The sequence below is a fragment of the Pangasianodon hypophthalmus genome, chromosome 8 (genome assembly GCF_027358585.1).
Source record: "Pangasianodon hypophthalmus isolate fPanHyp1 chromosome 8, fPanHyp1.pri, whole genome shotgun sequence".
NCBI classification, from domain to species: Eukaryota; Metazoa; Chordata; class Actinopteri; order Siluriformes; family Pangasiidae; genus Pangasianodon; species Pangasianodon hypophthalmus.
Window position 1 is genome coordinate 23,844,337 of NC_069717.1, and position 27,916 is coordinate 23,872,252.

Genomic DNA, 27,916 nt, shown 5'->3' on the forward strand with positions numbered 1-27,916 from the left:
ATCGACTGATCAGACATTTTCAATCAGTGTAAACAAATGAATAATTTTATTGCCGCAAGTCTGTTATAAGATTAGTCAGGACACTGTTGGGTTTCTGTGTGTAGAGTAACGTTACTCTGTATTTAGCCACTGGTGAGCAGGGCATTGGGAAAGGGGAGGGGTGTGACAATTCACACCTCTCCACAATAACATTGGTTCAGAGATAAAACGTACAGAACAGCTAAAGCTTTTTTGTTAGGAAAACACCGTATACATCTGCCACAATAACAGTATAAAATTTAAACCTAGTAGGCTAGGTAAAAAAAGAGAAATACTTATGAAAAACAGCAAATTCTTAAAGGCCTGAGTGTCTACTTTCATATGAGCCATTAACCACTACTGTGAAGTGTGACCTCAAATAAATTCAATGCTGAACGAATGCAAAACAGGCGGAAATTTACCGTAAGATTTACCGGAATACTGGAAATTTTTTGGCCTGTCGTAAAAGGAGTTAAAAATCGAACACCAAACTGCTAAACACTGATCTAACACCATTACTGAGCTTGAGTACTTTGCTTTGTGAGATGCATTGCAGTTGCAATAAACATCAATTTAGAAAGTCAGTATGGGTTTCCTCTGGGTTTTCTGGTTTCCTCCCACCTATGAAACATATAGGTGGGCTGGTTACATTACATTGTCCCTAGATGTGAATGAGTGTATGAAAATGAGTGTTTGTGTGTGGTGTATCATAGACACGCCATCCAGGGTGTATTCCCACCTCACTCCCTGCGTTCCCGGGATAGACTCCAGATCCACCCTAACATAGACAAAGCGGATACTGAAAATGAATGAATGAATGAATGAATGAATATAGGTATAGAAACATATAAACATTACAAATTGTATCTTTAAAAAAAAACATAACCCATGTGGGTGCATTTTGCTACATGACCACAAGAGGGAGATATTATGCTAGTGGCACATAACTGGCTGTTTCCATTTTCCAGCTGTTTGCAGAATTTCCATACATCCCAGTCATATGTACAGTATGTACAGTATTTATTTTATCTGCCAAATCAATCATCATGTTAGAGAGACGTTTTTTTCCTTCTGGAACTAATATATCTTTTAGACACTGGCCTGCACACAATGTCCAATATTAAAACTATTCTTTTTAAAACCATGGAAATAGCACTAAACTATAGACAACAATGTCGAGCTTCAGGCAGTTCATTCTTAAAAGACTGTTTCCTTTTTTCACAGAAATATTGCACCTCGGCTGTGTTGAACCCATTTCCCGTGCTGGTCGTTTTGTGTACATCCTGTTGCCAAAACAGATGAAAAAGAGGGCAACATACCCACAAAACACATACAAACCGACATTATGATGTGCAACCGAAACAGCATACCAGCGTGAAAACAGAGGTCTTGGCAACAACGTCCCAAACACTGACCAAAAACAAGCCCCAAACATTAGTCACATCTGTCACATCTGTCGCCCCTGCTCATGGGCAAAGTCAGAAGGTCTTCTGAGCAAACCCTCCGACAAAAAGAGAGAGAGAGAGAGTGAGAGAGAGTGAGAGAGAAGTGAAAGCCAACGCCCAGTTTTTTCTCTGTGCCACAGAAGGAAAGATTGTGTTGGCTGTGAGATATTCAGACGTCTGTGCTTCTCACCCTCCTACTTCTGATTACTTCTCCTTGGGTTCACTTCACTCCAGAGTTTCTCGTCGTTTAGCTTCTTAAGCGTTTATTTTTCCCTGTTGGGTTGCATATATTTATATATATATTTATCTTTATATTTATATCTAGTCATTAAACTACCTCAGGACATTTTGCACCTGATCTCCAGGCAGGCTATTTCAGCCTTCATATCACTGAGTAGCCTGCTGTTGCTAAGAGCGCTGCTGACTGGGAACTGCTTATTAAAATGGCAGATACAGAAGCAAGTCCAGGCTTTGTGGGCAAACTGAAAGACTATGTACGGACACGGAAAGGGACCATACTGGCTGTGGAAATAGTAAGTGACCTCTCAAGGCTTTCTTCGCCATGATTTTTTGTTCTTATTCACCTCTAAAGTAACGTAAATGGTGTATGGAGTAGGGTTAAAGAGTTAGCACTGTTCCTGTCAGGCTCCTTACACTATAGCAACCTGTAGCTCTGTAACGTCAGTCACAATTATTCACGAAAATGTCTTTTATTTTTCTTTAATTTTTAGGTTAGAGTATTTTTGACATGCTTCAAGATGTTACCGCGTTAAACCAGTTTCACTAGTTAGAAGTAATTTTTAAAAAAACAACAATATTTAGTAGTAAATATTAGACATTGAGTCTCTCCAGCGAAGTGGTAAAGCAGGTTACGCCTCCAAGTTTACAAGTCGTGTTTTTTTTTTATCTTAAAGGAGAAAGTGAAACATTTACTTCAGAAATCATGTTAAAAGGCATTTTCAGTGTTGTAGAAACTATTTCTACTGTATTTGCATACAAATACACTGCATAGCTAAGACAGCTAGTATTGGTTTTAGTGTTAACTGATATTATTATTATTATTATTATTATTATTATTATTATTATTCTTTCTTATAGTTAATGATAGCTGAAAGACACGTGCTTTAACACAAGTGTGTGTTGTAGGAGAGGTGGTGGAATTTTGGCCATTTGGTGCTGAGGTCAAAGGTCATAAAGGTTCACCTGTTTGCTTTACTCAAAAGGACACACACTTCCGGCTACAAGCCATGACACGCAGCTTGCTTCAGTCTTTCTAATGTGAGCCATTTGTTCAGTTCACATTTCTTCATTTGGCAGACTCGTTATCTTAAAACGGAGGTGAGTGGTAAGTGTTGAGGGTTAAGGGAAGCGCAACACCGTGTCAAATGTTGAAAATGACACATAAATTCAAAGAATACAAAATCCAGTTTTCTTCCTGTTCAGAAATGGGTGGGTGTGTCCGATTCTGATTGACAGGGGCGTCTCCCAGGCAACGTGAACAACTGGTGAAGTGCTAGTGCTAGAAAAGTGTGTAGGAATGACAAGAATGAGGCTTCCACAACATGTTTCTTTTTACACACGTGTTGGTGTATTTTGTAAACGCTTCAAGATGCACAATGCTGACTGAAAGCAACAAAATCAGGCAAGATTGCCATTTTTGGCAGTGAAGCTTCTCAAGATCAGATTAACGTTATCCTGTTTTTCCTGCTCAACTCAAATGCCCGAAGGACACATCCGATTAAAAAAAAATCAGAAATGTCTTAACTGAGAAGATGAATAAAATAATGTGCATTATTCTGCAGTCTGTGGTAAACACAGAGTAGTAAAAAGTAGTAGTAAAAAGTAAGGAGCTCATTATGTGAATTAGTTAACATGGGCTTTAAAGCCATAAATAACTATCAGTGAAATTATGATGCAACTTTCAGACCACACCTTTCGCTCATCAGAGCCTGACGTTGGTCAGGACACTCATAAAATATATGAGGAATGGTGAGAGGGATCAGTACGTAGTAAAGCATCCATTGCGAAGTCTCACGTTACTACAGTGATTAAGAAATTGTGCAGCCTTATGTGTTGATAACCTTGAATGACAGGAAAGTTACAGTGCTACAAGATGGAATCACATAAAACTAACATAGTTATATTGTGATTAAAGATAACCTACTCCACAGAAGTGTCACAGAGGTAATAGTGAAATAAGCCAACCTTTCCAACGGCTTTCTCCAAGAATAGAGCAGACATAATGTAATGGCACGGTGGCTGTGTAAAAACGCTAGAGTTTCAACAGGGAAGGAACTGCTTTAAATAAGAAGCAGGAACATGCAGCATCTGCAAAAAAGTGTGTTTTCTGTATTTTAAAGAATGCAAGAGTCAGTAATCCATGATGCATCCAGAGGTATTTCAGTTCCCAGATATGTACCACAATACAGTAGAGCTTCTCTCACATGAGCCATAAAACATATTTATGATTATAACACATGTCCAGCCAGTTGGATTTTATTTACTACTACATTTGAAATGACCTGGATGACTGAAAACCTTCATAGGGAAACAACAGGTGTGGTTTGATTTTAGTTGCAAATACTGCATGTCCAAAAAAATATTTATTTGTTTTTTTTCGTACATTTTCTCCTCAATTTTGCCACCCACCAGCCAGCTCTCGTCTATCATGCGACAGCTACCAACACGTGATGCAAACCAAGTACATCTTGCTGGTCATGCTGCTTCACAGGACAGTGTAACACACACTTGAAGTAATTCTTCAAGTTATTGTTGCTAAAGGTTGTTCTACTGAATGTTCCTGAATTATAGGGTGTACTTATTTTTTCCCCAACTGTTGTCTGAATATTGGTTACTTTTTGAAAAAAAATGAATACATATTGAAATCTGTTGTTTTTCTGTTGTCACCTGAGGTTATTTGTTTGTTTATAGAGGTTGGTGAGGACCACACAGTTGTTATTTAGGCTCTGATAAATAAAAGCACAGAATTGAAGATTGAAGGAGGGTGGGTGTACTTTCTTTTTCACATGACTGTGTTTGCCCTCTTCCTCATACATGATCTCATAGATGCCCAGTGTCACTGTGTTTGGCAGGGGAGAGAGAGTACGCCATCCCTCTCACCCATGGAGCACGGCCACTTGGGATAACACGTCTCAGCAAATTAATGTGGAACTTCCTTTTTTTTTTTTTCCTCCTAAACCACACATGAATGTAGGCTCAGTGCTAACTCAGCTCTAAGCTGCTAAATTCTTCATAGCTATCCCCTTAGATGACAAAGATTGTCTGACTAGTAACACTTGTGATATGAGAGTCTTGGGAGAAGCACTATACACGCTAGCCTTCTTTACTGAGAAGAAGATTAAAAAATAACAATGAAATAACAAAAATAATTGTTTGATTGACTGATTTTTGTCAGTCGCTTTTATATATAATATAGTATATAGTCGCAATATATTTATATCTTGCCGTGCCTGTTTCCATTAGACCGCTTCCTGTGTGCGAGCAATCTCAGACTCTTATGTTTGCTGATATCGCCTTCATCCAGAGTGGTTGCTAATCAGAGCTGTGCTGTCATATCCGCTCGTGTCCCCTGACATTACATGCAGAATAGTGAACTTTGTGACATTAAGCCTGTTTTTTTTGTTTACATATTATACTTTTGCACATTGTGGAAGGCTTTCCACTTTAAAGCAGTCCATATTCATAAATGTTCACTTTTCACCGGAGCGGCACAAGCAGTGTTTTCCTACGAAAGCAGTGTATCATCCACGATCCATTTTATACCTTTCTAACAATATGTATGACGGGTTGCGTTTAAAGTTTATGCACCAAACGGTATGTGAGTGTAGCGTGAGCGTGTTACACACAGATCTGTGAAAGATGCATTAGGAATACTGGGAATGCTGAATAGACTCGAATTGTGGAAAGCAGTGTGGTTTAACAGATTAGTGCACTGTCAAAAATATGAATCACACACAAGTCACATAAGAGGGTCGGCCACCGTAAGTGATTAAATGGAAGACACGATGCATATACTGTAATAGCTAAAGTAAATAAAAACACAGAAAATTAGCCTTGCAAGGCAGATTTCTCCAGAGTCTGGCTGTTCATGGCTAATTGTTACCAAAGACAGCTTACTTTCACAGGAAAGGGCCACTGAAGTGTGGTTTGAAACAGCCAACCCCAACCCATGGTGGGTTCTCTGGATGTTGTGAACTTTCTTTTTTCTCCAATCCAGTGATTATGTCTTGCTCTGAAAAGTTAATTGGGTCACATTTTCAAATGTTTGTTTTCCTGTCATAGACCAGCATGTGGTAGTGTCAATGCAATCATATTTCAGCTTTCAAATGTGAAAGATTCTGAAGCTTGTGGCCATGGCCTCTACAGCTTTTAGCGATAAGATCAGTTATAACTTCACTGATATTACTGGTACAGATCTTAGTGTGTAGCAAAAGAGAATGCAAGTACTGGGACCTACTAACACGTCATGCAATGGAAGAGAAAGTTGTTGCCTAGTTACGCACACTTTCACTGTAAACAACCTCCTCATTGCATTTCAGCTGTTCTTCAGTCATTATTCCTTATAGAATTTATACTGTATAATTTAATTTACAGTTCTCTTGATTTATTTTTCCACATTTCAGTTACACCTCTCTAAAATGCGTCCTTGAATTCCTCCTCCTTCACGCAAGGAGTTGTGGGCAATATCAGACGAAAAAGTGTCCACGGATCCACCCCCTCGAAAATCTACTGGAAGTAGTAGACCACCCGGGTACATTTGGGTTACTCATTTCAACATACTACAAATTGAGGCACACTAATTATAATTTCAGATACTATTTAGTACAAGATTCAAGATTCAAAGAACTTTATTAATCCCAGGGGGAAATTGCTTTGCCATGTTACAATTGCTCTCAAAAAGAAAGAAAGAAAGAAGAAAATAAATATATACCTATTTTATAAATATATATACCTAAATTTGTATTGCACAGTTTGATAGTAGGCAAATTGAAATGCAGCATTAGACTAAGAAAAATGCTAAAAATATACTGGTGCGATTCGGTTATATCGATGAACTCATTACAAATGAATCTCGTAATGCTTGCCGATGCATTGGTCCGACAGACGTCTTGGGCACACGCCTTTCTGTCTCTGTTTATTTCTTGTTGTTGAAGTGGGTGTGTATCTGTCACATGTGATTAACTCCTGCTCAGTGTGTGTAGTGTGAGTGTTTGCTGATCTCTCAGACGTGGGCGTCCGTAAAGAGACAGTACTGCCAGCGTGAATAGAGGCTCATTGTGCCTTTGCTGGAGTTCAGTCAGCCGCTGAGGTTCACAGAGGCAGCTTGTGCCAGTCTCCTCTCCTCATAAAGCCTCAATACATATGAGTGTGAAGGAGGACTGGCTGTTTGCAGCACCTCTTATCCCCACCCTGTCGCACCCTCGCAAGGTCTAATAGCATAGACAGGCTTTCTAATTGAGCTGAAGCTCCCAAAGCTGACCTGATTTGGGTTGCAGATCTTGCTTATATGTAAAGATGTTTGTTTATACCTGATCAGTTAATGCAGATTGCAATTTTTTATTTAATCAGGACCTTTTACCAAAGGTTTTAACCAGATTCACACTTATGTTGTTAACTGAATTCAAATCTAATTGCAAATCAGTACATTACACTTGCCCACTAACTTCTTGCTAACTTCATGTGTTTTTCCTGTTTTTAGTCTTCTTTTAATGCAAAAGATTAGGAAATGTTGCAATTTTAAATTTCCTTTAAAATGGAAACCACAATGTGAAGTGAATAGAAACAAAAATTCTATTACCAAATGTGGCTTGCCAAGAGTGATGTATTTATATAAAGTAAAAAATAAGTCTTTTCAATAAACTGTTCTGAGCAATTCTGAGCAGGTTTGATAGAATAGTCTTTGGTAAAGACAAAATGTATTACAAACAAAACTTTATTAGATAACTTTGCTTGCCTCCAGTATTTTAAGATTTTTATATTTTTTTTTTTTTTCAAACACAAAAACCTCCACCCATCACACATTTGCTTCAAAGTCTGAAGATGTTGAGAAGGCATGCATTCAGTAGCAATAGTTAATCTTAAGCAGTTTCCAGCCCAGCGCTTGTATTTCATTGAGACATAAGGGTATGCCGACAGTGTTAAACATTTGTCAGGCTAAGCAGATTGAGCTCAGAGAGCAGTATTAAAGGGAAAGTGCTGGCGGGAATTTATGAGCGTAACCCATGCTGGCATCAGTTCAGAAAAGTGGGTTGTAAAGAATGCTTACATTCTAGTTCACCAAGCTTCTCTAGTGGAAAACATGCTCTTTTAGGCTGCCTAGAATGCTTGGCTGAGACTGCTTGATAAAACAATAAAAAAAAACTTTAGGAATGATCATGTGAGTGGAGCTCAACCCTGCAGAGTTCAAACCACACCCTAACATGGTTGGTTTAGTTAACCATGGTGTGTAGGCACGGATGATTATTAGAGGCAGGAGTATTAGATTAGAGGTGAAACTGTATGCACAGGGTTTTTGGACTTTAAACTTCCTGCGTATGTGACGGGTGAGAGGTGTTATATGCCTAGTGCAAATAAAAAGAAACGGAGGACAGTATAGGAGTGCTCTGGATTTTATTTCGCAATTACACCACATTACACACGTTTGCATAATATTAAAGTATTAAAAACACTTTACCAAATTTGTATTGATGGAATATACACTCTTTATTAGGAACACCTGTACATCTGCACATTCATGCAGTTGTCACACACAACAGTTTCTAGAGTTTATACAGAATGGTGCAAAAAAAAAAAAAAACATCCGGTAAGCAGCAGTTCTGCAGGCAGAAATTCCTTGTTGATGAGAAAGGTTAGAGGAGAATGGCCAGACTGGTTCAAGCTAACAGGAAGTGTATGGTAACTCAAATAACTACTCTTTACAACCGTGGTGAGCAGAAAAGCATCTCGGAACACACAACACATCAAACCTTGAGGCAGATGAGCTACAGCTACAGAAGACCACATCAGGTTCCACTCCTGTCAGCCATGAGCAGGAATCTGAGGCAACAGTGGGCACAGGCTCACCCAAACTGGAGCGCTGAAGTTTGGAAAAAGACCAGGTGATCTTTAGCTGGTGTGAGTGTAAAATGGCTAGCAAGCATAGATCTGTATACTGTATAACTACACACAATTTTTTTCCTTTACATTATGTTGAGCAAAAAAAGAAAGTAGTACATTTTCTGCAGCACTGTGATAGGATGGGATGTGATGGAGATGGGTAACTATACTGCCCTGTATATTATGTGTCATTCTACAACCTGGTTTTGCTCTTAGTCTAACAACCGGACTTGACTAGGTAAATATGACACAATCTCACAGTCTCAATGTTATTTTTTTCCCCCTCTGTGATCTGACAGCTTACCAGTAACCCAAAATAAGTTCCTGTGAATCGAATTTGTGTGTGGACACTGTTTCCTAGGCAACAGTTTTGTTGTGTCGCTGTGTTGCACTTTATCCGTTCACAATTACCAAAGCTTTACACCACAACCTATCAACCATGACTGTCGCTGCAAGAGAGAGGAGAGTCACCTCTTGATTTCGTAGAGGTGTAACTTCACACTGAAGATACATTAAACTACAGAAATCCTCAAGAGTTCGGGCAAATGTGTTGTATATAAAACTACAGCTGAAGCTCTTTGGTCAAATGAAACCAAAATCAAAACTCACATTTTGGCCATGCGAACCACTGGCCACAGTAAAATATGACCCTGCTGTGTGTGGGAAAGATACTGGTACTCTCTCCCCTGAAAATCTCTACCCTACTATGGCCATCTGAAGAACCGTTGGTGTCTCCTTCCAAGAGTATTTGGTTGCCGTATGATGCACAGATGCACATTTCTCAGTGGAAGCGTGTGCTAACTCTCACTCTCACTTTCAGGTACCAAACTGTACTTTTCCTTGTCGCTGGTGGTACCATCAAGGGTACATCTTTTGTACCTTTAGTATGTAAAGGTTTACCTGGGACAGTGCATGTGATGTACCTTTAATTAGCTTTTAAAATAAAACTTTAAAGGTACACCTGTGATCCTTAATGTCTAAGTATGTACCGTAATTTTTTACAGATATGTTATATTCATGTTTTCATGTGAGAGATACACTGTATGACCAAAAGTTTGTGGACAGCCACAAAGTTGGAAGCACACAATCGTAGGACGTCTTTATATGCTGTAACATTACAATTTTCCTTCACTGGAACAAAGAGGCCCAAACCTGTTCCAGCATGACAATGCTCCTGTGCACAAAGCGAGGTTTGTAAAGTCATGGTTTGCCAAGGTTGCAGTGGAACAGCTCAAGTAGCCTGCACAAAACCCTGACCTCAACCCCACTGAACACCTTAGGAATGAACTGGAACGCTGACTGCACCCTCAGCGCCTGACCTCACTAATGCTGTTGTTGCTGAATGGGCAAATCCACACAGCCACGCTCCAAAATCTAGTGGAAAGCCTTCCCAGAAAGATATTATAACAGCAAAGGGGGAATAAAACTGGAATGGGATGTTTGGTACCTTAATTTCTTAAAAAGTGCTCCTTCTTTAGTAGCTATTTTGCAGTAACTAGTGGGTGGGAATTGGATGAAAATGGGGTCAAAACAAAACAAAACAAAAAGTATTATACAGTGTCCCTGTATTTAATCCCTACTGCGCATTGCATGTGTTGTTCATTTTAAATATTATTTCTGTATCCTTTTGATAAGGGGTCCAAATAATGCTGTGGCTGATGAGTTACCATTTCAACAGAATAACAAATGCAACGCAGTACAGTATGAACAGGACAGATAACTAACTTCACACTGACTACACAGAATACAAAAGTTATTAAGATACAACAGATATGCAACCAGGCCTGACACCACATAGGGGCAATTATTGTATGCTATTAGACATGACAAAATAAATGTGAATAATTTACCAGGTTAAATAAATAAATGATCAGTAGTCCTATTGTTCAGCAGGTGGAAGTTGGACACCTGCACACTGCGTAGCCGGAAAGCTATCATTACAGGATGAATGAGGATTGTCAGTGTTAGGTGAGATATGGGTCAGACATATCAAAAGAGCAAATTGTGTGGATATACTGTACAAAAATGATAGAACCCTGACCTTCAGTTCACTAAATAGTGAATGGTCTCTTCATTTATATCGTTAATTAGTGGAAATAAATCAGCTGTATTGGGAACACTGACTTTTATTATTTTATTTATAGTTTATTTTTTAATTAGTAATATGTACCTAGTGTGATTGCTGAAGGTTTGTGCTTAGGCATATGAAGCAATTTCTCTCTCATTTGTAGTAGAGGTGATGCATATTTATGCATAAATTTAATAGTAAATTTAATTTTTATCTTTTTCAAAGACTGAAACTAAAATCTGTCCTTTTGAAAAGACATTATTCCACAAAGCTAGTCTGACAAAAAATAAAACAAAGAAGCTAAAATATAAAAATAGTATACATGATTTGCCTATTGTCATGCTTTCCGGTGGTGTATCAGATCCCTATTGAAAATAGGCTTGTGCGATACAGTTTTTTCCTGCTTGCTATTAACCATTAATAAAGATTTTGCTAAATTATTTACCTGTCCAGAGCTGATAGCCTAATAAAGACAGGAAATTGAGCATTTCCACTATTTCAGGTTTAAGAAGAGTATAATAAGTGGAAGAGTGTAATAATATTATCAGCTGTGCAGTTGGGAACTGCTTGCAGTGGCAATCAGGAAAGATCTGCTGGATGGTGGATGTTTATGTGATTCTGATGTGATTATGTGAGTGTAGATAACGCTACATTTTTCAAAATATAATCTTTCTACAAACTAGATATCTAATGTCCACATAGCCGACATTTCTCACTGTTGATCTGCTGGTGTCTGAACACGTCTGAGCGCCAGACAGGAGAACAATAAACATCGTATTGAATATAGATGATTAAACTGTTTTATCGGGCAAACCTAGTGGAAATTTTCCAGGGTAGACCAAAGTGGCACTAGCTGACATGTGCAAGGCCTAGGCGACTTCATTCATACCTCAGCCATGCAAAAAACAAAACTTGCCATAAATGGTGTAAAGAATATTCAGTAAATTAAATCATCAGCACTGCAATCCTCACCAGAAGTGGAAAATGAATGAATGTTTTCCGCAGCAAGATGTTTCTACACTTCCTCTAGACTAACTTGAATGCTGTCTTTCTGTCAGTTCCCCAAACTCATGAGCAGCTGCTGCTGTGACCAATTTGAGACATATGTACAAGCACAGGTGCTGCATCTGCCTGCATGTGTGCAGACTCTGACGCACTGTAAGCCGACCTAATACATTTTTTAAACCATTAACAATACAAGTGATGAAAATGTGATGTTAATTACCACGATGTTGATGGCTCCTCTTTGGATGCTGACTCAGTCTGAGGTTCGCATTTACAGAATCAAATTTCCCCCTATGTAGTAATACAGGAAGGTTTAGGTGTGGCTATTATGGATATTCCAATTTCAAAGTAAAATCCAAGATGCTAAGGTACTGCATCCTGAATATAGAAAGCTTTGAAAGTTTAAAAATGAATCTGGGAAGATCTTGCAAAGATTACTTGGCTTTTATTCCATGATTTATTCCACTCGTGATAGCATGGTCCCCCATCAGTAGTAACGTTAATAGCAGCAGCGTAGGGGTGAATTTGTGTATCAGGCAAAGTTTTGCCTGTTCATAGATCATTGCTTTCTTTATTAGGGCAAAGACATGTAGAGATGTTCCAAGGATATTTTAATAGTTTCTCATGTATTAAAAACATGAAATCTATTATTATACATATATACTCACTAACCACTTAAATAGAAACACCTGAACACCTGCTTATTTATGCACTTATCCAATCAGCCAATCATGTTGCAGCAGCATAGTGCATAAAATCATGCAGGTTAAGAGCTTCATGGAGCCCGGTCATCTTCTCCTGTTGTAGCCCATCTGCCTTGACGTTTTGTGCATTCTGAGATGCTTTTCTGCTCACCATGGTTGTAAAGAGTTGTTATTTGAGTTACCATAGGCTTCCTCAGACCAGTCTGGCCATTCTCCTCTGACCTCTCTCGGCAGAACCGCAGAACTGCCGCTCACTGGATGTTTTTTTTTTTCCCTCGCCATTCTGTATAAACTCTAGGGACTGTTGTGCATGAAAATCCAAAGAGATCAGCAGTTTCTGAAATACTCAAATCAGCCCTGGACTCAACAACCACACCGTGATGTATGATGTGAACATTAACTGAAGCACTAGACCTGTTTCTACACTGTCCTTCTGCCACATGATTGAGTGTTTGGATAAATGTACATGTGTACAGGTGTTCCTTTTAAAGTGACCTATTAGCTAGTTCGGGGATACTTTCAGCAGCATTTGTGATGTTTAGAAGAAGGTGTGATTAGGTGTGTGCCATGCAAGCAGGGCACAGAAGGAGGCAAATTTCCCTTGGTCGTTGTTTTATCAACACATTTGAGTTTACTATAGCAACAGTGAGTCACAGGCAGTTAATTGCATGCTTACTTATTGGAATCTGAAACCTAGATGATGTGGATGGATTACCCCCTTTGCATCTGCATTTGGCACTTGATGAGTGGTTAAAGTAAATAGACATTAAACATGGTGGCCTTGTTGCATAATTGCCCTTGCTTGGCAGTTAGATTCATTACTCACATTAGCCGACTAGTCATCGCTTTGGTTCCCTTGTGTCTTTGCAGATAACTTGTGAATACTTGCATCATGCAGTACAGATCACACATGAGTTTGGAGGTTTACAATAGTATTGTGTATTAATCATGCCACTTTTGTCATGTTCGTACAGAAGAAAGTAATGTATACTGATCCAGTACACTGTCCCCACTGCATTTTAACCACAGCATAATAACTAGACGACTGTACGAAAATAACCGCTATAGAAATAGAAAGAGTATGAATGAAGTAATCTGAGCGTCAGTGGTGAATGGAGTATACTTAGCGCGCAGTAACTCTTCTGTAATAGGCAGGATTATGGGCTCTTCGTGTGAAACCTTGTAAGGCTCCTCCATACACAGCCCTCAACTTTAGCATGAGGTGTGGAATGCAGCGGGAACACGAGCCATGCTCTTCTCTCCTTTCTCACAAAGGTTTGGTAATTAAAAAAAAAAAAGAAAGAAAAAAGTTTAAGTAGCCCCACAATCTCTCAGGGAAACAAAGAATTTGCAGTGTGGGTGTTAACAGACACCTAAGAACAAATGGGTGGTCCTGTTGGTGTGTGAGTAATGTAGGAGGCTACTATGGTGCTGGAATTTAACATCAGGGTAACCACTATTTATACAGCATAAAATAAGAAAGGCCATACTGGAGTTACGAATCTGACATCAGCATCAATGAGATGGGTTGTAGTCATGTGATGAGATGGGTTGTGGTCAAGCTTCATTGGGAACACTGTTAAGAATTTAAATTATAAAATAGTTTTGATTTGTTTAACTCAATGCATAATTCCATGTTCATTATCATGTCTTCATATAATAATTATTCTAAAATACTAGAAAATATTGATTTATTAAAAAAAGAATTGAGTGAGGTGTGTCCTATCTTTTGCTTAGAGTTTTTTGATTAGCAGTTTCTAATATATATTTGCACTAAACTCCTACACAGACTGTAGAATACACAGCTCCATAGCAGGTTGTTATATGAAACAGCAGAAATCAGATTTGAGGAACAAATTAAGAAAGAACAATGTTGAATACAGATTTTAGTTGTGCTCAGATGCTTACGTTTTGCCAGGGGAAATCATTTGCATGAAAATGCCCAAAAGTATTTGGCACAAAAAGCAGATAACGATACATAATGATTGATAATGAAATGACAACTTTGTGATAAACAATGAAGGAATAATATTGATGTGATACAATATTAACAAGACAAAGCCTGGATCTCTAAAATGTAGCAGACATCCGTGGCCGGGAGTTAAGAATTGGCCGTGCTCTCGGGGTGGTAGGGATGGCATGCTCTCTCCTCTGCCAGTCAGAGTGATACCAACCAATACTGGGTTCCTGTGTGCTCATGTATGTGGAAGAGGGCAGACAGCGCTTTGTTGCCAGAAGTTGCTGAGTGTCATGCCATGTCGCACTGCATTGCAGCACAGCATGAGCAACAGTTCAAAAAGATGTGGAGGTTGGCTTCACATGTCACGGAGGAAGCAAGTCTTTGCCCCACCGTCCCCGGTTGGTAGCTGTCGTGCGATAGGGGAGAGTTATCCAGTGGGTGGGAACTGGCAAAAGACAAAATTAGGGAGAAAATGTGGAAGGGAAAGATGTTTAAACACGATAACACATTTGTGAACCATATTACAGGATATCTAAACCTGTCCTCGCCTCCTTCTGTCTCTGTCTCTTCTTGTAGCTCCTGAGCTTGATCATCATCATCTGTTACGCAGCGTCAGCGTATGGAGGATATTCAGCAGTGGCTATATGTGAGATGGTCTTTGCAATCGTCTTCTTCGTCATCTTCATGATGCAGCTGGATAAACAGTTCCTGGTCGTCAACTGGCTTTGGAGTGTAAGTAATATACAGTTCATTCACCTCCATTTAGGCACCAGCAGGAGGATATTTACCATCATATGAAGTGACTGATCACATGAAACTACAAGAAACAGCGTTTTTAATGTGCATTAGTTTCTCATCAAATACATGTTGTTTTCTTAAATTAAACTAACAAAGCATCTTGTCTCTGCCACTGTCTGTCCTGAATAGTACAGTTCCTGTTTCTAATGGAAAGCGGTTATTTGAAAGTGTATTCCAAACAACTCATTGTATGAGCTAACTTATCATTGATGATTCAATACTTAGGACTTTGCCAGAAACAGAATAGAAAGGTTTGAACTACGTAATATCTTTTAGCAGGAAAGCTTCCTATTTTTAGTTTTACTGCTGTGTTTTGTGACGCTAATATTAGACACTGCATCAAGTACTGCAATAATACTAACCGCTCAATTCTAGATAATCATAATTTACACATATCACTTAAAACTTGTGCATGTTCTTATACTGGTCATTTTAAAGTATATATCCAGGAAAAGAAAAGCAGAGTGTGCTGAAAGACAGAAACAGAAACACAGACAGAACTAAATATACCTTTGTTGTCTTGCCTGCTTTAGGATTTGTTCCGCGCTGGGATTGGTGCACTGCTGTACATCATCACCTCTCTGATTTGTGTGATCGGTGGAGCCGGAGATGGAGCGCGCATCGCAGGGGGGGTCAGAACTTTCTTTCAGAATTTTCTTTTGCCTTTGATACATACCTTAAAATTAAAATTTTTAAAGTTTTATACTCAAATACTCCAAAAGAACTATGAAACTTTGTGTGCCTGGCTCACTCTCTTTAATGATGTGACATTTATATTACTGAAATGTTCAAGTTGTTTTGACTCAAGAATAACATGAACTAAATTTGATTGGTCTTTGTAATATTAATATTTGTTTTATTTTGTAATAGTAATATTTATAATATTAAACAAAAAGTGATTTTGCTGTTCACACACACCTGCCATGAAGAGCATCCCAATATGTCCATTATTTTCTGCCTCAGTGAAACAGTAGTGGATAATCTGCGCTCTTCTCTGTTACAGGTGTTTGGACTTATCGCTGGCATTGTGTTTGGTTATGATACCTACACAATTTTTGCAGAAATCAAGAACACCCGAGGGCAGGCTGTTTCCACAGGTCTCGATTCCTTACTGTAACACGTACACACGCACACACACTGCTTGTCAGATGTTATGTTAATGAACCATCATGTGATCATGTGATTTATAGATAATATTACAACATAATTTCTCTTGTTCTTATTTTTGTTGTTTTTATTTCACAGAGGCTTGAACACTATTATAACAGCAACAACACCCGCTTGGGAAGACTTGGGAAGGAACAAGGGATTGAAACATGGCAAACTAAGAATTTCAAAGGTTTTCCTGGTATGATGAGGTCAATGTTGTGGAGTTGTGAATGCTGCTCAGTGTTGAAAACATGACACAAACAGACTGAAATACCTGAGCTACTTAATGATTACTGCCAAAACACCACAAATAATTGGAGATGCTGTTGTCTGGCTTCTTCTATAGCAAATATTTCGGCTGTTACAGCATTATTATTATAAGTTATGTCGGGATGGCTCCTTTTAACATCACATGGTGCTCTCGGACATGACTAGGAAATTCAGAAAGGAATGGACTGATCACACTTTTAAAATGCTCAATCCATCTTGCCCAGGTGATCAAGGAAACATCACAATAGGAAAGGGAACTGAAGGGAAGAAATTTTGATTCAGTTTAGGTTTGGAGCTGTGTTGATTCTCTTTAAAATACAATGTCCACTTGAATTGGCAAGGTGTAAAATTTCAGCCACAAGTTTCAGGATTATTTCTGTCTACTAAAATTTGATATTTGTATGGGTTAGAGTTGTGCATTTACTTAAAATAATTAATCTGAAGTACTACGATGGTAGAAGTGAGATGTTTCTATCTAGTTATTTAAAAAAATACTACCAGTGAAATGAATAGAAGTAATAATATAACATTTATAAGTGTTTTGCCATATTTCTGTTTCTTTTTGTTTTAGTATTTTGTTAATTCAGGTTTTCCTCAGTTTTCCTTTAACAGTAACAGGGAAGATCAAGGGTACTAACATACCCTAATGTTTGAGTGACTGACCCAAGTCCCAAAAGTGGATTATAGAAGGTTTTTATGTTTAGACATGTTCACTGTACACTTGCAACAGGAATAAAGCTTGAATGCAGCCTCACTCTCCTATTAGTAAATAACGATTCTACAGGAAACAGCTAAAAAACATCATCGATATATTTTTTTTTTTGGCTCTATAAAGAACATTACTATGTATTCACTTTTTGATTTGATATTGCACACTTCTTTCCTTAATCTGTGATCTGGCCTAAATTGTTTCTGTGCATTATCTGACTACAAATTTTTTTTGGATTCACACAACCCCATATAAAGATATCCGATTGTTTTATATTGTTTTATGTGATATATCCTGTCCATGAAGGCCTGCCATTGTTTCTTTTCCCATGGTGTTTCCTGCTCGAGGTTAATATGCTTTATTTGTTTTTTACAGTCTTAGTTTTATTCTTTCATATTAAAACTGGCTACTGAAAATGTCATTATTTGTTGCCCTGTACTGTAACAGAGTGCCTTAAGACTTTTTGTCAACAACTCAGGATACACCTTTCTTCCAATGTTGAACACTTTTTATGTTCATTCTTGATAAGAAAGATATGAGAAAGGATATTCTGCAGTATTTTTATTTTATTGTCACGTTTCTAATGTTACTGGGTTTTTTTTTCCCCCATAAAGCAATGCAGAATAAAAATCTTATAACCAAGTGCAAATATTTGTGGTACAGCCAGTGGAAACCCAGACAGCATTGTGGGAAATGGTTGAATACAGCACCACCTTGTGTCTAGAAAAAAGAATACAATTAATTACATTTAAATTTCTGTCATTTGGCAGATGCCTTATCCAGAGTGACTTACAGAAGTGCTCTGAAGTCTCTATCAATAAATACATCCTCATACTGGTTCACTAGGTCAGGGACTAAGAGTGTCACAGTCTAAAAAGACCTCACCAAGAGAGCAGGTATTGAGGGACACCAGTGGAGTAAGTGTGTATGGAGCGGATGTGGATCCCCTCCATGTCACCTGACATGGCTGTCCATCCAGGTAAGAAGCAGCCCATTGCCATGCTGTGTCAGGAATTCAAAGACTCATGAGGATGGACAAGAGAGTCTTATGGGTGACTGTGTCAAACGCTGCTGAAACGATATATACTTAATATATTACAGCATCCACTGAATGGTCATTATGATGCCAGTCAAGCTTGCTAAGTTTCTTGGACTCTTTAGTTTAACAGACACTCACCAGCCACTTTAATAGGAACACCTGTATCTTTGCTCATTCATGCAATTGGAAGAACTGATCTCGCCTGATCTTTTTCCAGTCTTCAACAGTACAATTTCAGTGAGCCTGTGCATACTGTAGCCTCAGATTTCTGTTCTTGGATGACAGTGAAATCCAGTGTGGGCTTCTGCTGTTGTAGCCCATCCACCTCAAGTTCCACATGTGTGTTCTGAGATGCTTTTCTGCTCACCATGGTTGTAAAGAGTGGTTATTTAAGTTACCATAGCCTTCCTGTCAACTCAAACCAGTCTCTGACTTCTCTCATTGACCTTCTCTCATTACCTACCTGCAGAACTGCTCACTGAAAGGTTTTTGTTTGTTTGTTTGTTAACTATAGAGACTGTTGTGAGTGAAAATCAGTTTCTGAAATACTAGCTTGTTTGGCACCAACAACAAAGCCACGGTCAAAGTCACTCTTATGCTTTTCAAACACAGGATTTTGTTTGCTAAATGTCCTAAATGTAAATGTATCAACAGCAGGATGTTACTGAAACTACCAGCCCGCGCCCCCTGCCCGGATTTGCGCCACGCATGCGCAGCACATGGCTCGGACAGTGTACGTGTTCTTGTACCTCGCTCTGTACTGCGCATGCGCTGCCATTTTATGGCGCTAGTCACTTCATCACGCATGCGTCAAAGACGTCACAGATTACGGGAACTTTGGGTAACATTTTGTAACATACAAATGTGACGCAAACCCTGTAATGTGCACGTTTATCATAACGTAAACCAATGTTATTGTGAATAGTATGTAGAGTAGGAATAGAGTATGGCTTTTTCAAACTTTCTTAAACTTTGCTTCTTTATAAATCCATTTAAGATTCATTGATTAAGAGAATTTCTGTCTAGCTCTTACTTGATATGGAACATTATTTACAGTTTTATATTCTCTGAAGTGGGTGGTCTCCAATCATTTTTAGTATGTAATTACAACAAAATGACCAATTAATCTGTACAAGTTTCATAAACACATGCATTTTGTCCTGATCTACACTCACCGTCCACTTTATTAGGAACACCTCTACGCTGCTCATGTGTGCAATGATCCAATCAGCCAATCATGTGGCAGCAGCACAGTGCATAAAGTCATGCAGATACAGGTCAAGAGCTTCAGTTAATGTTCACATCAAACATCAGAATGGGGAAAATTGTGATCTCTGTAACTTTAACTGAGACATGGTTGTTGGTACCAGATGGGCTGGTTTGAGTATTTCAGAAACTGCTGATCTCCTGGGATTTTCACACACAACAGTCTCTACACAGAGTTTACACAGAATGGTGAGAAAAACAAAAAAACCTCCTGTGAGTGGAGGATCTGCAGGCTGAAACACCAGAAGCTGCTGCCACATGATTGGCTGACTGGATAACTGCATAAATGAGTAGGTGTACAGGTGTTCCTATTAAAGTGGACGGTGAATGTCTAATCATTTTATTTGGAATAACCAAGATAATCAATTTAAAAAATAAATATGCATTCCAAAACTGGCTTAATAACAATATTGTATTAGTTTCTCAGCAGTTTAAGTAAAAAATCTGTTTTTCATATTCAGATGTGAAGCATTAAAACATTGTTAAAATTGATGCTATTCCTAAAGTGACTCTTTAGATAAGTCTCTCTTCTCACTGTTGATCACTGACACACATGCGCAGTACAGATGGAGCAGCACTAATTTTAGCTCATTTTAATAAGTATATTCTTAGTAAGTGAAAGTAAATCCTGTAGCAGCTTCTACATGCTCTGTATTTAGTTAGAGAAACTGCTCGAATATTGTTTAAAACAGAAATGTCTCAGAGTCTGAGCTTTCAGGAATTTATCAGAAAAATGCAGAAACACTATTGAAATCATGCAATGCTGGCTGTAGCCACTAGAGGGCAGCACATAGTCATATAGTGTATACAAGTCTACACGCTTAAAAATACTACTGTACCAAACATGTTGAATCTAGCCGTCGAATGAAGTGCTCTAAACTAATAACTGTAAATACTGGGACTTATTTTTGAAGAAAAAAAATCCATTAGTAAATAAAACGTTGCAATTTTGTAAAAACCTAAAAACCTACTTAAGCTCTGGGTCAAGCAGAGCCAGCTCATTTAAACAAGTGACATGTAAGGCTTGATTAGACTCCACAGCCGTTAGATGGTTAGCATGTTTGCTTTGGGGTTGAGGGTTCGAATCCTGATTCTGCCCTGTGTGTGCGGTGTTTGCATGGTCTCCCTGTGCTTCAGGGGTTTCCTGTGGGGACTCTGGTTTCCTTCCCCACTCAAAAGATGCGTTGCAGGCCGATTTGTGTGATTGTGTCCCCTGCCTTGTGCCCCAAGTTCCCTGGGATAGGTTCCAGGCTCTGCTGTGTAGGATCAGTGGTATGGAGGATGGATATTTCATCATGTCTATGCCCTAGATCACACACTACTAAATATTATGTTAAAATAGTAGGCTATGCCCTCTACAGCATGGTGTTCAGACATAATAATGGGGCGCATGTGTTTGGGATGTAGCCTGTGTCGTGTAAGTAAGTATCTGAAGCAGAGAAGAGTAAAATAAAAGAAGCTAAGACAAAAAGATACCTGTAAAGTTGAGCTATTTTTGCTTGGGCATTGTCCTTCAGTTAGAAATTGATGAGAAGTGGTCAGTGTGGATAGGGAATGCTGATACAGTTTATAATTTTCTTATTCTATGTGTAACTTCATCAGAGCCTCATGGAGGCACCATCCAGGCACATTACTATTAGCCTCTCATTTTACACTAAGTTACAACAGGTAGCAGGGTAACTAGCTAACTAATGTTATGCAAAGATCCATTTTATATGGCTGTTCCTAATTACGGCTTGTACAGCCAGAATGTGTAGGTTGTATCTTAAAATGCAATAGCCAACTTTTTTATATTTATACCCCACAACAATGTCTTTTATGTTGAATTTTCTCATGCCACTCACTGAAATCAGGATGTACTTCCCCTCTTAACTGCCAGGGGCGAAGAGAATCACCTGGACATCTTTTTGTTCACGCATTCCGAGACTTTCAGCAAAGTAACAAAGCGAGCGTATGACGTAGTATTTGATAAATATTATTGTCATGTGGATGGGGTTCCCTTTCTTTTTCTCAACTCTTACACATGTTGGACCTCGTGCACCTTGGAGCGATCTGCGTACCAGCTTGTGACTGCAGTAAGAGGAACAGGTAACCTGTCCTCCAAGGCTGCCACTAGACTCCTATCATCTCCTTTCATCTCTTCGGTTGTGGTCAGTGTATTTTATACTTTTTGGCACCATTCAGAACTCTGTGGCTACTCGCTTCAGTTGAGTTCCCTGTTGAAGAGGGTGCAGCCGATGTCTAAGTTGTCTGGAAGCTGAGGATGAACACCAGCTATGTGTCTCCTCCCTGTTTCTCCCTCATCAGCATGTCATCAGTGCCACTTTTCAAGGAGTGTCTCCTTTTCATGGGCATTGCTTAGAAGTATCTTGCTCCAGGAATTGTGCTGCTGCTGCTGCTACCTGGGTGTCACCATGTACCTTCTTCAGGTTCTACAAGGTTAACATTGCCCTTCTTAGTGGTGTGGGTGCACTTCAAACAAACACCATCCCACTCAGTCTTCAGGTGGTCAGACAAATGACATTCTGGCATAGGTTATCCAGGTGATTCTCAGCACCCCTGGAGAATAGAACCAAATCTAATTCAGCAAGAAGGATCTGGGAACTAAGGCCACATCCATCCATTTTCTGTTCCGCATTTCCTACTGAGGGGCATGGAGTAACCTGGAGCCTCTCTCAGGGTACAAGGCAGGGGACACCCTGGACAGGGTGCTAGTCCATCACAGAGCACAATCACACACATACTCACACACTACAGACAATTTGGAAATGCCAATCAGCCTACAACATGTCTTTGGACTGGGGAGGAAACCCCCAAAGCACGGGGAGAACATACAAACTCCACGCACACAGTGCGGAGGCAGGATTCGAACCCCCAACCCTGGTGGGGCAAGACAACTGCGCTAACCACTAAGTTAAGACCACACAACAATGGTATTTGTCTTCTCGGTCATAGTCATTCCTTGATTTTCTTGAAAGCCATGTCACCCATGCGCATACGCACAACAAGGTATCCAGGTGACCCTTACCACTCCTGGTGGCTGTCTGGTGTTCACAGACCCAATTATATGTATATGGAACTAGCATTTGATTGATTGTTAGTGTGTTAGCTATTTACAGTTTCCCTTTGTACTTCTGTATCTACAAATGGTACAAAAGCCAAAGTTTATTTAATGTTTAGTGTAGTCTAAATGTTTAGCTGTATTCACTGAAGCTGCTGAAGTAGAGTCTAGGCTACTTGCATAGAAGTATTTCCCCTGTGCATGTGTCATTTCATATAGACACACATTCATGAATCGTTTATGTTTTTAAGAGCCGCTAGCCGTCTGGATTCTGTCAGGGACATTTGGCAGCTGAATCACTGAACTGTGTGTGTGTGTGTGTGTGTGTGTGTGCGCGCAGGAACAGGGGTTGTGGCCTCGCTGACTGGGCTCAGCTGAGACAGAGCACAGAGAACAGCCCGGTCCTGTAGGTGTAGCCCGTTTACTTCTTCACGCGCGCGCCATTCACCTCGGGCAACTTCTCTCCGCGAGCTGCCCTCCTTAAACTCCAGATGACGTGACGTCCCGGAATCCGGGGCTAAAGATAAACAGCACGAGAGCGTCCGAGTGCCTCGATACGGGACTTAAGCGCCACATATGAAGCATTTCCATGTGGAGCGACTCGGTTGAGGTTGCTCGGGGAAAGTTGGTTTGGACGCTCGCGCTTTAATTCGACCTCCCGACATGTTCACGCGCGGCTCCAAAAAGCGCCGCTCCAATCGTTCGGTAAGTGATTCGACGTTTTAACTGTTACAGCACAACCCTCAGAAACCCACAACAATCTGCTCCAGGTTCATTTTCACGGGCTGAGAGTCTGCTTTTGTTTCCGACATTACGGTTTACCTGGGCAACTGTTTTTCGGGACATCTAAAGTTTCACTTAGAACAGACGCTTTTCAACTTTGTGTTGTTTGGCTTAGTTTATTGGCCTCGATAGTGCGCGAGACGTGCTCATATTTCACTCTTTAAATCCTTAGTAGCATGTTAGCATTTTTTTAAACTTTACGCGACCATTGTAAGCCATACAGGGGGCGGGGCTAACATACTCTGACGTCATATTTACCTGCTCAGAATGATGGCTAACTTCTAAATGGCATACTCTTGTATTAAAGGGGCAATAGGTGATTTGTAAAAATTTCTTACTTATACCTTGAAAATATGTAAACCACTATTTAAAAAAAAAAAAAAAAAAAAAGAATATGGGTTAATCTATGGCCTCAGCAGAAGTGTGTTAAATGGCTGAAAAAACCCCAATTTGGAAAATTGCCTTTCAGTCTGGTGTGCTAGTTTGTGTTTGGATGGACCTCCTGCAGTCACTTTATAGACAATCTACTTAACGACCCACTCACTGTAGATCCTGGGGTAGGAGCTTTGTGAACACGGGTGAGAATTTGGGGTGAGGGGGATCATTCAGATGAAAATCATTCATACGATATGTCAAATCCAGCCCTAAGCTGAAAAAAAATGTACTAATCTTACCTAATGCACCTTTAAATAGTACAGCAGAGTGAAAAAAAAGTTTTCAGTATAAAAAAGGACAAATGTACCTCTGTGTTATAATTAGTCTGCAAAAGAAAATCCAAACAATTCAGAACATAAGGCAAAAACAACATTTCTTTGTCTTCTGAACTCAACTACACACCAGAATCATACTAATCAACACGAATGAAACCTTCTAGAGCATGCTCAGAAGGTAGTATAAGCACAAATACCCGTAAAAGCACATCTTTTGAGATGGATTGGCATCCCATCAAGGATGTGTTCTAATCCAGAGTTCCCGGGATAGGCTCCGGATCGACCAGAGCCCTGACTGGGATAAAATGGTTACTGAAGATGAATGAAAAATAAACGAGTCTGACCATTGGGACCACTGTTATACCCTTTGTGGGAACGTTTACATTGTTGGTACTCTTGGGATCAAAAATATACCTGTACAGTAAGTTTTTCTTTTTTTCAGCCACTGTATGGTAACCTAGAGTGGTGTACATTGTTATACTGTTTAGTAGAGTAATATATGGTTTGGGAAAGTAGATCATTACTCAGGTCATGTATAGACTATTAAAGAAGTATTAGCTTTTAGGTTAAACTAGATGGAAGAATTTTAGTGTTCGAAGGCAAACATTGTTGTATGTGAAGGATACATACATTCCAATAGTTTCTAAAACTGTGGTGTCTTGGGTTTCTGGTGCTATAAGAAGTGTTGTAGTTATTTCCCTGCTTCATCCACTCTCATGTCAGGGGTTCTCAAAAGTTTTGCAACAAGGGACACCATTAACTGTAAAATAAATTCCACTGACCTCCATAGTACAGAGTTATTTTATTAACATTATTTAAAGTTGTCAAGTAATCAAGTATCAAGTAATTTTTTTCTATTCCTGAGCTTTCTATTGCTAGAACACACATGGTGCTTGGACCCCTAATCACTGGAACCCACCTTGGGAACCACTGCTCTAAGTAGATACCTGGGGGGGAAAAAGCATTTGGTTAATGCTCATGTGAAGACGGTCTGAAATACCTTCTCATTATGGCAAATTAAGTAGGAATGTTCTTTAAAACCGAACGAAATTTGTGTTGTTATTGGAAAGTTACAAATTGAAGTATGGAAAATCAGCACTAATTTATCCAAAAACATTCTGATTCTTTTGTTTTTACACACACTGAGGTCGGAACACCTCTGAAGTTTTCTTTAACTTGTGATTTTTGGTGTTGCAGACATTGTAGATGGAGTCAGTAGGATTGTTTTTGTCTACTTTCCTTTCCTAGAGGAAGTGCTCTCTATTCAGTGAGAGTTCCTTAACTGCCTAGAAATCACACACATGCAGGAAAAGGAACGGACCTAAAAGTAAATTCTGCATCTCCACTCGCATGAAAATAAGATTTACAAACACAACTAGTATGCCTATGGTGTTTTCTGAGTAAATTCTAAAAGCACTCCTCTGTAATGGGCATTTATCTTTCAGCAGGATGTTGAAATTTGACCTTTGTTTTTTTTTGTTTTTTTAAATATGACATTTGTAGATTTCATGCATAAAGATGTCTTTTTTGATCATGACCAGACGGGCTGACTTCAGTTCTCCCAGCATGCCATGGTGCCAGAGGCCTGCGACCTTGTGACGTTTAGCCAGTAAATGTGTAACAAGCTAGTCCTACGGTATGCAAACAGTTACTGAGGCTCAGTCTCATATAGTAAAGCTTGTAGCATTTATCATATTAATATTTATCACATGCTGAAAAGTCATAGCACTCAGCAGTGGTGTTGTTTTGCACAGAGCTTTGCACCACGCTATTGTTGCACGTCTAGTGTCATGTTGTGAGATTTTGGCCCGGTCAGATGGCTGCCGAGAGGAAATATTTCCCGAGGGTGCGGATGAGAAGAAAACCTTGGGAGCATCCTGTCTCACAGTGAGAGGAGGGAGGCCATCTTCCTTTAAGCCACAAAACGCAGTGTAGGCGAAATTCTTCACTGCTCTATACTGCATTATATCACTTTACTTTTCATCTGTTTCTCTTTCTTACCTTTCCGCTCAACCTTATCTCAGGTAAACACGCAGAAGTAGCCTCATATCAGTACTCTGATAGCAGCAGTGGGAAACGGATATTCTCACACTATAGTTCACAGAAATCTTTATTTCGCAATTCCTCAGCATATTTCTTTATAGTCAAATCCTGCCAAGACAAGTTAAAGTGCACCGAAGCTCTTTAACTGATCCATTACATTCAATGTCAAATTCATCCTCTTCTTGTATAATTTATATGTTAGTGTTAGGCATTATTTGCAGTTAGAGGGTATTTAGGCTTGGTTCATGCATGTTTAATGCTCTCATCATGGCATATCAGTTCATAATTTGGCCAGGTGTGTGAATTATGCTTCCACAGCTATATGCTTCATGGGTTTTAACTGATTCCAGCACTGAATTAAATAAAGCTGGCTGACTTAATGAGAGCAAAGATACCACTGACGCCCTTAATCTTTGGTGGGATTTAAGCGAATAGAACAAGAAATTGACATGTCAACATTATCATAGGTAACCTCAGAGAACCTGTGTATTGAGTAAAGAATCAGAAAGAAAAAAACAAATTTTGAACTCTGACTAGGGTGGCAAAAAACCCGAAATATTTAATCATCAATTATTCATGTGAAACAGTGGACACATAAATGAACACATAATTGCTTAATTGGCTTAAATATTTGAAATATTTTTCATTTTTTTGTTTTTTTTTATGTTTTTTTTTCTTTTCAAAAAATTGAATTTAAAAGAAAAATGATGAATAAAGCATTTAACATCTTGTTACTCTACTAACTTCCTCCTCTAGGACTAATCCCAAAGGATTATTCCCTGTTACAATAACAACCATCATTGCAGCCTGAACTGTAAAAGCAATGTGTTTTTCAAACAAGATACAGTGAAAAACATGATGTTTTTATAGCTCACTAGCCTCAGACGCTCTAGTAGTCCAGTTTGTGAGATGACAGTAAAGCACACAGGTTCCAGTTTTGTTGCATGCAGGTTTGTTTTTGTTGTAGCAACGTTTTTACAGTCACCTTCCTCTACATTCCACTCAGAAACAACGGCCTGTGATTCATGGTTTGCAGTGTCAGGCTGGTGGCCTTTTTCTGTAAAATTAGGTGGCTCTTGGGCACATTTATTGGTGGAACTTACCAGAAGAATTGCAGTATAATTATGAATGTGCTGATACTGAATTCACAGTAAACCTTTCATTATGGTTTACTTGAAATGTACCTTTTTTTTTTGCTTCCTATTTTGTTTGGGGTATAAATCAGCAATCAACAGTGGTTTTGGAGTTACACCGATCGTACATTTGGTTATTCAGCAGCAGGTTTGTGTGCTGGAAAAAAAAAATATATATATCTGTTTAAAATCTAGGTATCAAAAACAAAAAAAAATATAGACCTCCAAAAGTATTAAGCAAAAAAAAAAAAAAAACTGATCTGCAAACAAAATATTAAGTATGAAACAATGGTTAAAGTATAAAAAACTAGGTTACAAATGTAAAACAAACTTTTAAAAAATACTAACATTCACCTTTTTTTGTAATTTTTGTTGTCAAAAGTTTTCAGCTTCTATATTTTAATGGTTACTTTTAATGAATGAATGAACAGTTTTGAATACTTAATCTTGATGAGGCTTAAATTGCCCAAACAGGCGGAGAGGATGAATCCTGAGCGATTTAACACGTACATTCCAGAGCCGGGCTGGCGGGTTTGCTCATGCGGGACTTGATGTCAACATTTAAATGCTATAATGGCTGTTGTCTTTGACATAAATTTATAGCTCATGAGTGTATGGGCAGGTGTAAAAAAAGAAATG

The 27,916-nt window shown here is 39.0% G+C and overlaps 2 protein-coding genes across 3 annotated transcripts in view; both read left to right on the top strand.

Moving 5' to 3' along the window:
• The first annotated feature begins 1,492 nt into the window (after positions 1-1,492).
• plp2b (proteolipid protein 2b) lies at positions 1,493-17,663 on the top strand. Its single transcript, XM_026925878.3, has 5 exons — positions 1,493-1,996; positions 14,893-15,048; positions 15,648-15,746; positions 16,118-16,211; positions 16,360-17,663. The coding sequence occupies exons 1-5, from the start codon at positions 1,907-1,909 to the stop codon at positions 16,365-16,367; spliced, it is 447 nt and encodes a 148-aa protein (XP_026781679.2). The 5' UTR covers positions 1,493-1,906; the 3' UTR covers positions 16,368-17,663.
• Positions 17,664-22,992: 5,329 nt separating this feature from the next.
• The window catches only part of prickle3 (prickle homolog 3), a 32,397-nt gene continuing 27,473 nt past the window's right edge, over positions 22,993-27,916 (top strand). Inside the window, exon 1 of one of the 2 annotated variants that reach the window (XM_053236501.1) lies at positions 22,993-23,313. Coding sequence is in view for 1 of the 2 variants with exons in the window: in XM_034306735.2 (XP_034162626.1) it covers positions 23,272-23,313 (42 nt within the window). In the remaining variant the exon portion in view is untranslated. The remainder of the gene's footprint in view (positions 23,314-27,916) is intronic. The other variant, XM_034306735.2, reaches the window with a different exon arrangement.